This window comes from Contarinia nasturtii, unplaced genomic scaffold, assembly GCF_009176525.2.
Source record: "Contarinia nasturtii isolate CC-2019 unplaced genomic scaffold, AAFC_CNas_1.1 Cnas_scaffold_350, whole genome shotgun sequence".
Taxonomy (NCBI): domain Eukaryota; kingdom Metazoa; phylum Arthropoda; class Insecta; order Diptera; family Cecidomyiidae; genus Contarinia; species Contarinia nasturtii.
In genome coordinates, this window is record NW_022197705.1 from 1,069,213 (window position 1) to 1,082,477 (window position 13,265).

Here is a 13,265-nt window from a genome sequence, read left to right on the forward strand (position 1 = left end):
AAACAATTACCAGCTGTTCAATACAATCATAAAATGTAAATGAAGTAATACTTCAACTTACGAATAACTGTGATCCGGATGCACAAATTTTAAATGTTCTTTGAGCAGAAGTAAGTCATCTTGCATTTCACCGCATACAATACATTTACGTTTTAATGATTTTTTTGCTTTTATACGAGCAGCTTTGACTTTATGTTCAACAGAGACACGATGTCGTTTGGCCGCTTCCAATTCACTGAACGATAGCTCGCACGGACCACAGAAATATGATTTCGTTGAATGAACAATTGTCGTGTGTTTTTGAAATGCAACAATCGAGCAGTAATATTCGTTGCAATCGGAGCAATAATACTTTCCTTGATATTGATCTGATGCCGTACCGACTGCACGTGAATCCGTGCAGTTCATTGCATGTTTTCGTAGTTCAATGTTTAAAGAAAACTCTTCTTTGCATTTTTCACATTGAATTAAACATTTTTTACGACAAATAATTGGTACCGACCTATTAATTGCCATTACTACTTCCTGATGTTCCATGCCGACCAAGTGTAAGCGCATTTCATCATTAGTAATGCATTGAAATTTGCAGAAAGCACACCAAAATCTACCATTAAGATCAGAAACGGTTACCAAATGCTCATTTGAATCCCAATGACGCAAAAACATTTCCTCAGTATTTGCATAGAATCTACATGGCTGACATTGATAAGGTGATTGAAGCACAATGCGATTCATATTATCCAAAATGGTGGCATAGGATTCGGTTGGATTTTTAAACATTCGTCTGTAATGATAATGACTAATAAGGTGCTTGCCGTAAAGGAATGTTCGTAATCGCATTTTACACACACCACATTTGATGTAATTACGTTTGCGAGTACGTTTTTTGTTCGCATCAAACGAATGCTCTGTGATGTATGCAATTTCATCCTTTCGTTTCCGCTTTCGGTTTGTTTGTGTTTCAAAATTCGTGGATTTCTTTCCAACAATGTGTTCAATGCTCGGCAATGGCAGTGACACTTGTTCCAATTCATTTTCTGGTTGAGAGCGTTTTGTGTGTAATTTTGATTTTAAATGTCGTTCATAAACGATTTTTGACGAAAGTTTTCGATTACATGATCGACACCAAAATTGTTCGGAAAATGTTTCTGAATCGTGCCGTTCTTTGTGCTTGTAATCTAATTTGATGATTTTTGTGCCAGGAACCCATTTGCCCTTTGTATGAGTCGGCGGTGGATTATATTCGTCTGAATTGTCAACCAATTCTTCATGCGATCCTGTTGTCACTGAACCTAGTGCTAATTGATTATTTTCTTCGGGAATGTCCCAACGTTCGTACCATCGTGATGCGGATTGCATTGAACGGTGATGTCTTTCCGATGGTTTCCATTTGCCTCCGGTATGTGGTGGAATGTCTTCCACATCTTCAACTAAATCTTCAACGATTTCATCATCGTCATCGTCAAAATTGTGGTCGGGCGGCGAACCATGGGTGTACTCATAATTGTATTGCGGTGAATCGTAGACATGTTTTTTATTTCCGCTAATGGCATTCACTGCTTTCATAAGCTTATCAGTTCCACTCGTCGATGCACCAGTATTGATCCAATCGTCCATGTGCTCACTGTGCGACAAACCACCCGGATCCGATTGCTTTCGCTGTAACATTTTATCGGTGCCTTTTATTAATGAAGATGCAGAAGTACTTCCATCGGCCGAAACATTTGTTGCAACGGTTTGTGTTTTTGATTTTGTGCTACTCTGCAGATTGAGCAAAGAGAAGAACACATCAGCACCCAGACCATAGTTGTAGTCATAACTTTCGGAAAGCGATTTATTTGGATCGATTTTGTAATCGCTGGCTTTTTCCGATTGATGCATTGGCGATGGTAGTATGCCTGTATTTGATACAACATCGTGTGAATCTTCATGGTCGGGGTGTACGGATTCAATCTCATAATTAAAGTTAAATTGCTTATCGTGCTTAACAGATGGCGGTTCAGTGAATTCAAAAGATCGATACGAATGATTGGTGTCGATTTCACGGTTCAACGAGGCAGCGGACGAAACACTTTTGTTACATTGACTTTTTCTATGACGAACATAGTTTTCCAAACCGACTATGGTATGACTGCATTTTATGCACAAATGTGTATCTTCATCCAAATCTTCAAGCATTTTTTCAACTGCAGAGAAAATAAAGAAAAACATTTAATTAGATTGATCGAATTTTGATGGATAAAAAAAAACCAATTCACAACATCTCATTTTAATTAAATCAGAAGAAAAAAAGTAATTTTTCTATATATGTCGTAAGTGAAAACGATTCATTAATTAATTCAAATGGAAATCTCTTCCATCATCCATATTTATTTATTACAAACACTGCACAAATAATGCATGAAATTCATCAATTGAGAAAATAAATCCCTCTTAATTACAATGCCAATTGACCGACCACGAACAAAAACCGAAACGAAATTAACTTAATGCTAATGACATCTTCATTTTATCAATTTCATTCATCTATTTATGCCGGTTTTTCTATTCGATATATATTTCATAGAATACGTGAAAGATGAAAACAAAAAAAAACTAAATACCTTTCAGCATCCAAATGACTGATGGTCAAAACCAAATTACAATCGAACCAAGATAAAAAGGTAACGTGAAATAAAATCGTGCAATTCGTTTATGTAGACAGCTGAGGAAGTAATCCCAAACGAGTAATTACTTAACAATGAAATGTTTGGTTTTGCTTGACCAATTGTGTACCGCATTAACGCTGAATGCAACATACGATTCATTTCATTTCCTTTAATTTCTTGATTTCATCTCGTCCATTACCTAACATATTTTATCTATGGTTACAAATGACCGTGAGCATGTTTGTTATTTGGAAACGTGTGCAAACAGAATTAGAAAGAAAGAATTTCTTGATAGATTAACACTACTAAGCGCAACTTAAAGTAAAAAAAAAATCAAATATGCAATAAAATCAGTGCTAAAGTGTCATTGGAATCTCCAATTCGTTGTCCATTCGATCAATCATAACATCTTATTGAACATTTGCGAATGTGACATATTTGATAAATTCTGTCATTGGGTTTGTGTGAATGAATAAAACGCGACCCTTATTCAACCATCGTTAATTTCCAAGGGTAAAAAATATCCTTAACGTAAAATCATAAAATGTGGATTATATATATAAATATGTATAGTTTGCTGTACAACGTAACTAGTCAGTTACCTAGTAGCTAGCACATCGGGAGTTCGGAACACATAAATTTCAGTTTGTTGTGCATATATTTATAATTATGGATTTTATTGCCGTTAATAATTCTTCGGATAAGTATAAAATGTCATGCAGAGGAAAACAGGACAGCCGTTCGACACGAACGATGCAGTGGTGGCTGTGTTGCAGCCATTGAGTTTGGGGCAATTATTTTCTTTTTCAGTTGTGCAGTGCACTTTATCATTGGCAAGTTTCACATCGAATGAGATGTTGAACTTCGTCTTTCGATTTTCCTTTAGCCATTATTTTGTTCCCATTTTGTTCGTTGGTTTATTTGGTTGGTCGGTGTGCTGCTGGTTGTTGCACACAATTCACAAATTTCACGAGCGCAAAATTGTCGATGCGAAAATATAAATTTTGGTTGAAATCAGTACCAAATGCTTGCGATGTACGATCCTTTGATAAATATATTTTCCGAACGCTGTGAGCGTTATGACGAACTCGGAGCATATATTATATGATTTTCATGTTCTTTTTTTCTTCTCCATCTTCTCTCTCTCTCGTTTCCTTCATTTCATCTTCCTCTTCGACCGATTCAATAAATATAGTGCAAAATTTAATGCAAAAACACACCATGTTTCACAAGTTTTAACTAGCATTGCGCAATTCCATCAGAACATTTCAAGCCACTGTTCACTGCGATAGTAAAAATACTTTCGGGCATAGTGTATGTGTGTGTATGGCACACAAAAAAAAACCCGAGCACACAAAACACATTTATTTGCATATATGGGAAAATGTACGACACATTTCATACATAAGACACGTAGAAATTGCTTAATAGAAGAGCAAAATCCTGTAGTTTGATGAATGGCCAAAAGTTTTGTTTAATTGTTGGGTTAAAATTGTAGTCGGGATTTCGTTTTTCGCTTCTCACATATCTCACAATTCATGGCCCCGGTGGCTGTAAATATGTATAATATTCATGTATGTATGTGTGTATGTGCCAGTATAAAAGTGGAAACTTTGAATTTAACAACAATTCATATGCAGCTGAAGCTCATGTGTGTGTGTGTGTGCTCGTCAGAACTCAGGAAAATGAAAATGGTCGAGGCTTTAGTTCGCTTGTCATAAATAGTATTTTGCAGTAGAGTTAAAAGTTACTGCCACTGGATAACTGTTGTGAGCTCCTGAATATATTTGTATGTGCTGCATGTGTGTGTGTGAATGTATGCGCTCATGTGTTTGTTAATATATTGCTTGATGTGAACCGACGAAAAAGCCATAAAAAACTAAGAAAAGCGATTGTGCAATGACGAGGAATGGGTCTGTCTCTCTGTTTCATGAAAGGTTATTATAAATACGGCATAATACGTATGACACTCGCACACATGAACAAGTCCATTGTCTCTACGTCAACCGTACCAAACTTAACCAATGCACAACTAGCCACTCACTTTGCACTCACACTCATTTTATAAATCATCTTGATTTCAACATACAAGCGGCCCGAAGCCTCGGAAAACGGATGATTATAAAACTCGTGCGGAGACACCAAACGACACACACACACAGCACACAATTTTACTTGAAATGGAACAGGGAAAATAGACACGTAAAAAAAGAACAAGAATTATATTATATTATGATTTATGTCAGTGCAAACTTAAATACTATTTTTGGCTTACTTTAGGAAAATTGTCTACTCATACATCATATACATAAGCCAACTGAGCAAAATCCACTCATCCCTTTGGTTCCAATTTCTGTGAACCTGAAACAGATAAGCGACACAAGCAAAAATTATAGACAAGAAAAGGTTTCACATTCAAATGCCAAACAGTCTTTTCAACCAAATACACATATGAGATATTTACGCGATATGAAGTTCGTCTTTCGATAAATGATACCGCAACTGCTCAAATTCATATACAAAGAAGAAGAACAACAACAAGTCTTGATGGCTGCCCACTTCTTGTGCAGTTGGATTCAAATTCACACATCCCCTTGCATCACAACACTTCATGACAACATTTCATGTAATCTAATTTTATTATATGACATTTGTGGCTTTTGCGTATGATACATTCTTTGAAATTTATGGTTGATTTAATTTCGTTTGGTTCGTGCTATTGATTCATTCAGACACAGGTGGTGTCGCTCAACTGATGTTTTCACATGAGTTTAATTTTATCTAAAAAAGTGAAAAAATTCATTCTTATAAAGTTCCCCATAATATCATTCGTTCAAGCAACTCATCGCCATCTTTTTAATGGATCGAATCGTAAAAATTCGATGCTAGTTTTCAAATTTTTGCCGAAACCTTGCCTGTATTTAAAAATTATTTCATTAAAGTTAACTATGTGGTTCGATTAACCTTGCAAATGGTTTCATTATCATTAGAAAAATAATAAAAGAGAGAGGTGAGTGTGTAGTACACACTGTGTACTATACAATCAGATAAAAATACGGAGAAAAACGTTTCCAAAGTGTTTAAACGATATTGTCTGAGCAGCTAAACCTCACGAAATTCTTATTATACCATCATCATTTCTTGTTGAAGCATTTACATAAAAAGAACAAATGGAAATGGTTGAAATAAACGATAATAAAATGTCTCCCTCTTTTATTGTACGACAGTCAAAATTGGCATGGCAACAGAATCGATGAAATGGCAGGCGTTCATCGTAAATAAGTGTGAATTATTTTATGTCAATATTTGACACACAATTTATGTGTAACGAGAAATTCACTACGAATTTCGTAAAATCGAACGTGTCTCCGAGTATTGCATTTGAATTCATCACTCACCTCCACCTCCGAATGCCTTTTGATTTCCGCCCTCATCGTCAAACGAACACATTTACAAACAAATCGCACGCATTATACATAAAATACATTTATTTAAAATAATAAACATTAGCTGGAATGGAATTGAAAAAGAGTGAGAGAAAATGAGAGTGGCGGCAGAATTAAGGGAGCAAATTTATGCTTATGTATTGAAATTAAACCGAAATATGTATGTGTAAAGCGTTCTTATTTAATGGTATTTTTCATTCGCGCCAGTCTTTTCTATTTTTTACTTTTTTGTTCGCTACTCTATGCTGACGCATTCGAGATGTGTTAGTCAAAAAAAGCTGCGAGATCTGAAACCAAAGATATGTTCAATCGAATGATATACGATCAAAGTGTGTAGCGCTGTGAAACGTTTTTATTCATGTTCGTGGTGTGGATGTTTGCTTTTGTGTTCGTCATCTCTTCACTCTGATTCCATCAAAACAGATCGGGGTGGGATGGTGGTGGGTTGAAAGTTAGCTAGAGAGACACGGTATTTTGAATTTCACTTCTACCTGCTAATCAAAAGTAATGAGATTCGTAGCATATTTTGGTAATAGCATTGCATGTCAGTGCCTCATCTCGGCCTTTCATTCAGCCGGAACATTGTATGCGCGTCATCGACCCTTCGAAACCAATCCTGACTACGTGCACAGTGCGAATATGCCAATGCTTCACATTTCACTCATCTTCAAAATGGTACGCATATTTTCTGCTTAGTTTGTTGCCTCTTCTTCTTCCACATTTTCGTCGTTTTTCTGCTTGATTTTGGCAGGGTATCATGTCTACTTTGACGCTCCTTCCTACTTTTCTTTCGTCGTGAGTTATTGTTATTTGTATTTATTCTTTAACAATATTAGCTCAGCGTACATGTTTTTTCTTCTTCTTTGGCTTGATCCCATCATATACATCATTCGAATATCTCCCCATTTTATCAAATGGCTGATGGAAAATGCGAAACAAACCAAATGAGAAGCGAAACGTCTCGACGAAAAAGATGGCAGTGCGTATGTATTTGTGTTTGAGTGACTGAAAGAAATGTCGAATAGAAAAAGAGACAAACATCAAACGTTGGTGCATTGTTCAAGAGGCATTTGCTCACACAATAACAGCACAAGGTAACGCTTCATCATCTATACGGTTTGCCATCAAACGTAAGAGAAAAAAAACATACATTTGATTTTTTTCCATGCCCTTTTTGCAGCATTTTTTTTTTCGTTTTAGTTACAAGATATCTTTAATAAGTTTTTTTTTATGTTTGTGTTTGTTTGCGCGCTGTAAAAGATCTGCGGTGGAGGTGATGGTGGTCGTACCATTTCGCATGATATCATTTACACAAGTGGCAATAGATTCATATAAAAGTAACACCAACATCAAACTAGAAACAAAGATGTTAGCGTCACAGATACCCTCGATATGCGTTGAAAAAAAAAGCGAAGAAAAAAAAACAATAAAAATAAATTTAATTTATAAATTTTCATGATATGAATACAAGAACTGAGGCACATGAAAGCGGAGAAGGAAAGAGAGAGTGGCAAAAATAATCGCAATCTCACGGACGAACGCATTCGTATGTTACGAACACATCCTAACAATAAATATGGACTTGGATTAAAATATAGAGGAAGAGCAAATTATACGAATAAAACGTGAAGTTGGAAAATAAAAAAAAAACTCACACACATGCATACATATCGCAAAATGGAGACGAAGAACAAACGCAAAAGAATATGTGCGCATATATGAAAAATAACAACAAAGTTGATGTTGATGTGATGTTGAATTCAAATGCTCGAACTGATGGGATTTCAGACTGATGGAATTGCACAATGAACATACATTTAGATTGAATGGGTGATGTCGTACGCGTTGTGTATTGTGTATGCCATGAATTGAGCATAAATGCTGAAATATGTATAAATCTATTGAAATGATCCAACTCTCTTTGGATTTGCGATAAAGGTGTACATTTGCTTGGATGTATAATGTAATGCTGTGTCAAATGAAATGTGGCACAAAACTTTGAATGCTGATTCAAAAAAAAACAAATACGCTTCTCACAGCAACCAATTTGTCGTGCCAAAGAAATATTTCATGAAAAACAAAACAGCAAAAAAAAAACAAATCAAATGAAGAGCGAAAATATTCAAATGCTGTCCGCCTAAAATAATCCCATCACTTCGAATTTCGAATGTACAATTGTACATAAAGCGTTGTGCTATCCAAACGTTAAAGAAAATTTCCACCAAGATTCATGTGGGTCGATTGATGCATTCGTAATGACTGGCCCTTCGCTGACTTGATTCGGTACAATAAAAAACCAAATAATTCAAAAATTATTAAAGTACAAAAAGTGCCTGGTAAATTACCAGTGGTAATGTGCATTTTGCTACGGTTTAATTTCATATTCGGTCGTTTTTGTCTGCAAAAAGAATACATAGCGTAAATATTAGAACGACCGTATGTACCGTTCATTCACTTAACTGCTTAACGCCCGAAAATAATACATACAAAATTCGTATCATTTGTAGCATTTTCCCGAGAAAACGAGTTCAACGAGGACGAGAACGAAAACGACGACGAGAAGACGAGTTGAAATGAAAAGAAACCAAATGAAATGATGAAAACGGTTCGTCACCATGAAATAGAGGAACAGACGCATACAACAGAATGGCAGCATTTGCAGAAAAGGCACATTTGAATTTGTATATAGAGGTGCCGGGGATGTTGTATGCTATGTGGAAAAGATTGTGAAAACTAAATTCGTTACATGATTCGCGCACTGTGCGCTGATACGTTTTTCTTGACGAATGTGCAAAGTGAATCGATTTCAAATACATAAACACGGCGTATACAAGAGGATAAGGTTGCAAAGGCGGCTTGCTCTTGTTGTGATGGAGTGAAATGAAGTGAATGTGTTGATGATGACGAGATGCTGAGCGATCACGTAGCGCACGTTCGTTGTGTTCGCCCGATGCGATACACACAAAATACAGTCAAGCGCTGTCGACGAACCAGAGTTGATGAGCAAACGACAAGGATATAAAGGCAGCGAATAAAATCCATTCTCATCGTATGTATACATGTACAATTGTGTACACAGTGTACACGAGCCCGAAAGCATTTGAAAGAAAGGAGAAGTGGTCGTTATCCGCATGAAAATTTTACTTGGCGAAAAAAGCGCATCACCAATCTCTACATCAGCATTGGATGAATTTTTGAACAGAAAGTGGCGTTGTTGTGTGTTTTTTTCTTTCTTTCGCTGTTCACTTTTTATTTTGTTTGTCCACTACTTTTTTTTTTGTTGTTCCGATTCGTTTTGTCCGACCATATTTCGTTTGCATTTTTCATTGTTTTTCTGCTCTTTTCTCTCCATATGCTGAGTTTTCGTCTCATTTTCCAAACGCCACCTCTGGCATTTTGGCGTAGCTTGTTGATGATTTCCATTTTCAGTATTTCCTTTGCTGCTTTCAGCAATTCGATATCGTCGACCAGTGACAATCTGGATACATAACTGAACAAAACTTAGCACTTGGAATGATAACTAACTACATCGTGTCCAGTGTGTGTTTGTTAGACGAGCAAGAGAATGACTGAGAGAGTGGGAGAGCGTGAGCAAAAAAGTAAATCGTTGCTTGGCAAATAATAGTTTAGAGAAAACCAAGCTCTCGATATAGATTGCAAATTTGCAATGGCATAGAACAGATGAACAATAAAGGCGAACATGCCAAGAAGCAACATCAAGTACATTTGCCATTTGCGAAGTATTCATGCTGTCGCGCTCAATGTATTTGTTGTATTGTATATGAACGCTGCTATATTTATATAGATAAGCTGTTAAGGTGCGTAATGGTAGATCGTCGCCAAGACATCTAGCGCATCCGCCATCGATTAGACATAAACGTGTCAAGCAAGAAAGACGTTCACTTCAAGAGCGTTCGCTTACACCATTTGATTTATGCGTTTTATAACATGAAACGATCTCATCTAACTCACATCACCATTCGCCACCCTTCGTCTTCATCTTGGTCGTTTGATATCGTTTAGTTGTGTGTGAGGGTTTCTGTGCATTGGCTCCGTTTTCATTTGCTTGGGCCCGGGCGAATACGAAGAATAGCGCACTCCGAGAAAATAAGAAGCGAAAAAGATAATATTTTTTATGTATAAATACGGTAATATGTATGTACAGCAGCACGATTTGGTCATATATAGCCTGGAAAATGTTAGCAGTTTTACGAAACGAACGCGCGCGCCAACAACAACAAATTCACATAAACAAAATGATACACAAATATAAAATGGAATTATGTATACAGAAATGGTGTGTGTGTTTTTTTTTCGTTTCGTTTTAGATGGATGGAAGCTTGTCTCTTCTTTCTTTCGTCTCACTCTTATTATTCTCGTTTCGATTCGTACGAATTTAACAATAAATAGCATGGACGATGTGCTTTCATATCACCAGCATTAAGTAAGATACACGTACAGAAATTGGAGATACTTGCATTAAATCAGAATGATGGTTTTTCTTGCCATTGACACGATATGTTGACGACGATTCGTTGTTCGTTATTCCGCCACGACTGCCATCATCCAATTTGAAACGTGCGTGCAACGAAGACATGTGATAACATTAAGAACAACTTTGTTTTTTTTTTTTTTGTTTTAATTTTCCATTCGTTTTGTTTCGTTGTATTTTATTTTGCCCTCGCTATCGCCTCCATCAACTCGATTAATTTGAAGAATAAACTAGATCGAAATGCGACAAAAAATAGCAACAGAAAAAAGCGCAAAAATAAGTGGAAAATTTAATAAAAAAAATGTCCCAAGAAAAACATTTTTCATGCACACTCCATGTAAAATTTCAAGCGAATTAAATATTTGAGGCCCTGCCGAGTGAGTGGCTGAGTGAGTGTGTGTGCGTGTGTGTTGGAAAGAGAAAGCAAGCGAGTATATGGTCGAGCAAAAGTGTGTGACTGTATATACAGCTTGATGTGTCTGTGTTGTGGAAAATGGATGGATGAGTGACAAGAGTTTTGCCCACCGAAAGAGAGAATGAGAAGCGAAAGCGCATGAGACTAAAATAAACATCCATTCATATAAAATGCGAATCATAAAGGAGTGAGACAAACAGGCGAGCAAGTGAGCGAGGTGGTGATGAAACTGCTGCAATTGCTTTTTCCTAACGTTATTTACCAGTCATGTCGTTGGGTCGGAGTAGGAATCCAGCAGTAGATTTTAATTGTGTATAATTTAACTTTTTTTATTATTATAATTTTTGTTGTGTGTTGCCATTACTGACGCAGTCGTTGCTATCTCACACCAGCCGGGCATATGATGTTATTGTCGTTGTCGTCGTCAGCGAAGCCGTCATGTGTACCAATTCAAACAATTGCGATTCACTCAGTATTGCTACTGCTTCTGTTGCTGCTGCTGTTGTTGTTGTTGCTGCTTTGTTTCTTTTCGATTGTGAAAAGCGGGCGAGTTTCAGTTGGGGTGGTAAATGCAGAACGCAACAGAAGTTTTGCATTTGGATTGTTCAGTTATTCGTTCGACAGTGTTCACATATACACAGTAGCTCGTCCTCGTATTCATGACGTGGGTCGTGTTCAATGCGAGGAAAATTGTTCGGTGGTGTGATGAAGTCATTTCTATTGATTTTCTATATTTTCTAAAGATTTATGCTTTATGAATGCGTTTTCTCTCTTCCTCCTCTAGTCTTTCGTCTTTCTCCTCCATTTGCGATGTGAATCCATTTTTTTTTGCTCGTTCGTTGGTTGAATTGTTGCTGGCAAACTGCTCGTAGCTACAGAATTAGCTATATTTCGTTATGTATTCACTGTTTATGCTGTATTAGTAAATTTATGTGATGAACTTTTTCTAATGGCGCTCCGAGCACTTGATACCATTGAACATTTCAATACACATTTTTAAATGGTTGACGTTTATGTGCTGAAGTTGAGTTTTTTTTCTATTGCTCTCCCTGTGCTCAAGCACTTGCTGTTCAATTTGCAGTTATATGGTCATAATGTGCCATAAATAGATGAGATGGTGCAGAGGGAAAGACAAAGCATGTCTGCGAAAACGAGCGTTTGCGCTTGACAAAGATGAAGCAGTTAATTTTAGTAATGTAATTAATTAGATAATTACATTAATTTGTTTAAAGTTGTCCGCCTTTTTCTCCAGCTGCCTCTCTTTTACATTTCGGGATGCCATTCAATATCCGTTTCATCAAAACGCAAGCATTTTGCAGAAGTGGATACAAACGATACGATTGCTAAAAATGTGCGATTGCAAAATGATTTTTATTTTTACAGCGCACTTGCACACAAATGCATTTCATGGAAAATTTAATGCAAATGCTGTCATTAAATCGTTGATTGTTGATTTTTTTCTCTGGCAATGTGATACGGGAAACTTTCATTCTATATGCTCGCCGTGTCATTTCTGCATAATATTTTGTTTGAACGCCCGTACAATGTCAACGCTACTTCCACAATGCATTGTTACGCTTTTTCAATTTTTCCGAGATTTTACATTTTTCTTTGGTATAACTAGGTCTTTCGGTTAGGTGACAGCTATTGTTTCGTATCGGTATGATTTATGTTCATAGTAAAATGCTTTTTACTCTCAGAATTTTTTTTAACACGGCAACGAATTGAAAAGGAAATGGATAAAATGGATCAACGTTGAAAGTATCTAGGCATCTTTTTAGCACATTCAGAACTGTACAAACTTCAAGACTGACATATCGGAATCGTACACCATATTTTATTTATATTTATCTGCTTTCATATCAGACGATTCCAAATGATTTATGTTGTAGATTCTCGATGTCAAAAAAATGTTTTATAAAAACGACGAAATGGTTGATAAAACCATCAAAGCACTGAAGATCACTGCGATTTGATGAAAATGTATTGTTTCGCAATTTTTCTATTCAACATTTGTGAATGTCATTAATTTATATTCAAATTTAAGACTTTTCAAAAATGACCGCTTGTAAATGTGCCATACCAATTTCATGCAGTTGCGACATCCATTCACATGAAACTTGGCGTCAAATTGTTGATTTTTAGTTCTAATCAAAACACAAAATGTGAGTTCACATGCAACGCATGAAAAAAGAAATGTCTTCTTTCATAAATAATGTGAACAGAAAAGATGAAGAACCTAACCGGCGATTTAGATCGAAATA

The 13,265-nt window shown here is 36.3% G+C and overlaps 1 protein-coding gene across 1 annotated transcript in view; it reads right to left on the minus strand.

Moving 5' to 3' along the window:
* LOC116338241 (zinc finger protein 91) overlaps positions 1-13,265 on the minus strand; it is a 42,846-nt gene that overhangs the window by 8,861 nt on the left and 20,720 nt on the right. Inside the window, exon 2 of the mRNA XM_031763371.1 lies at positions 62-2,186. Within this exon, the coding sequence (XP_031619231.1) occupies positions 62-2,178 (2,117 nt within the window). The 5' untranslated portion in view covers positions 2,179-2,186. The remainder of the gene's footprint in view (positions 1-61; positions 2,187-13,265) is intronic.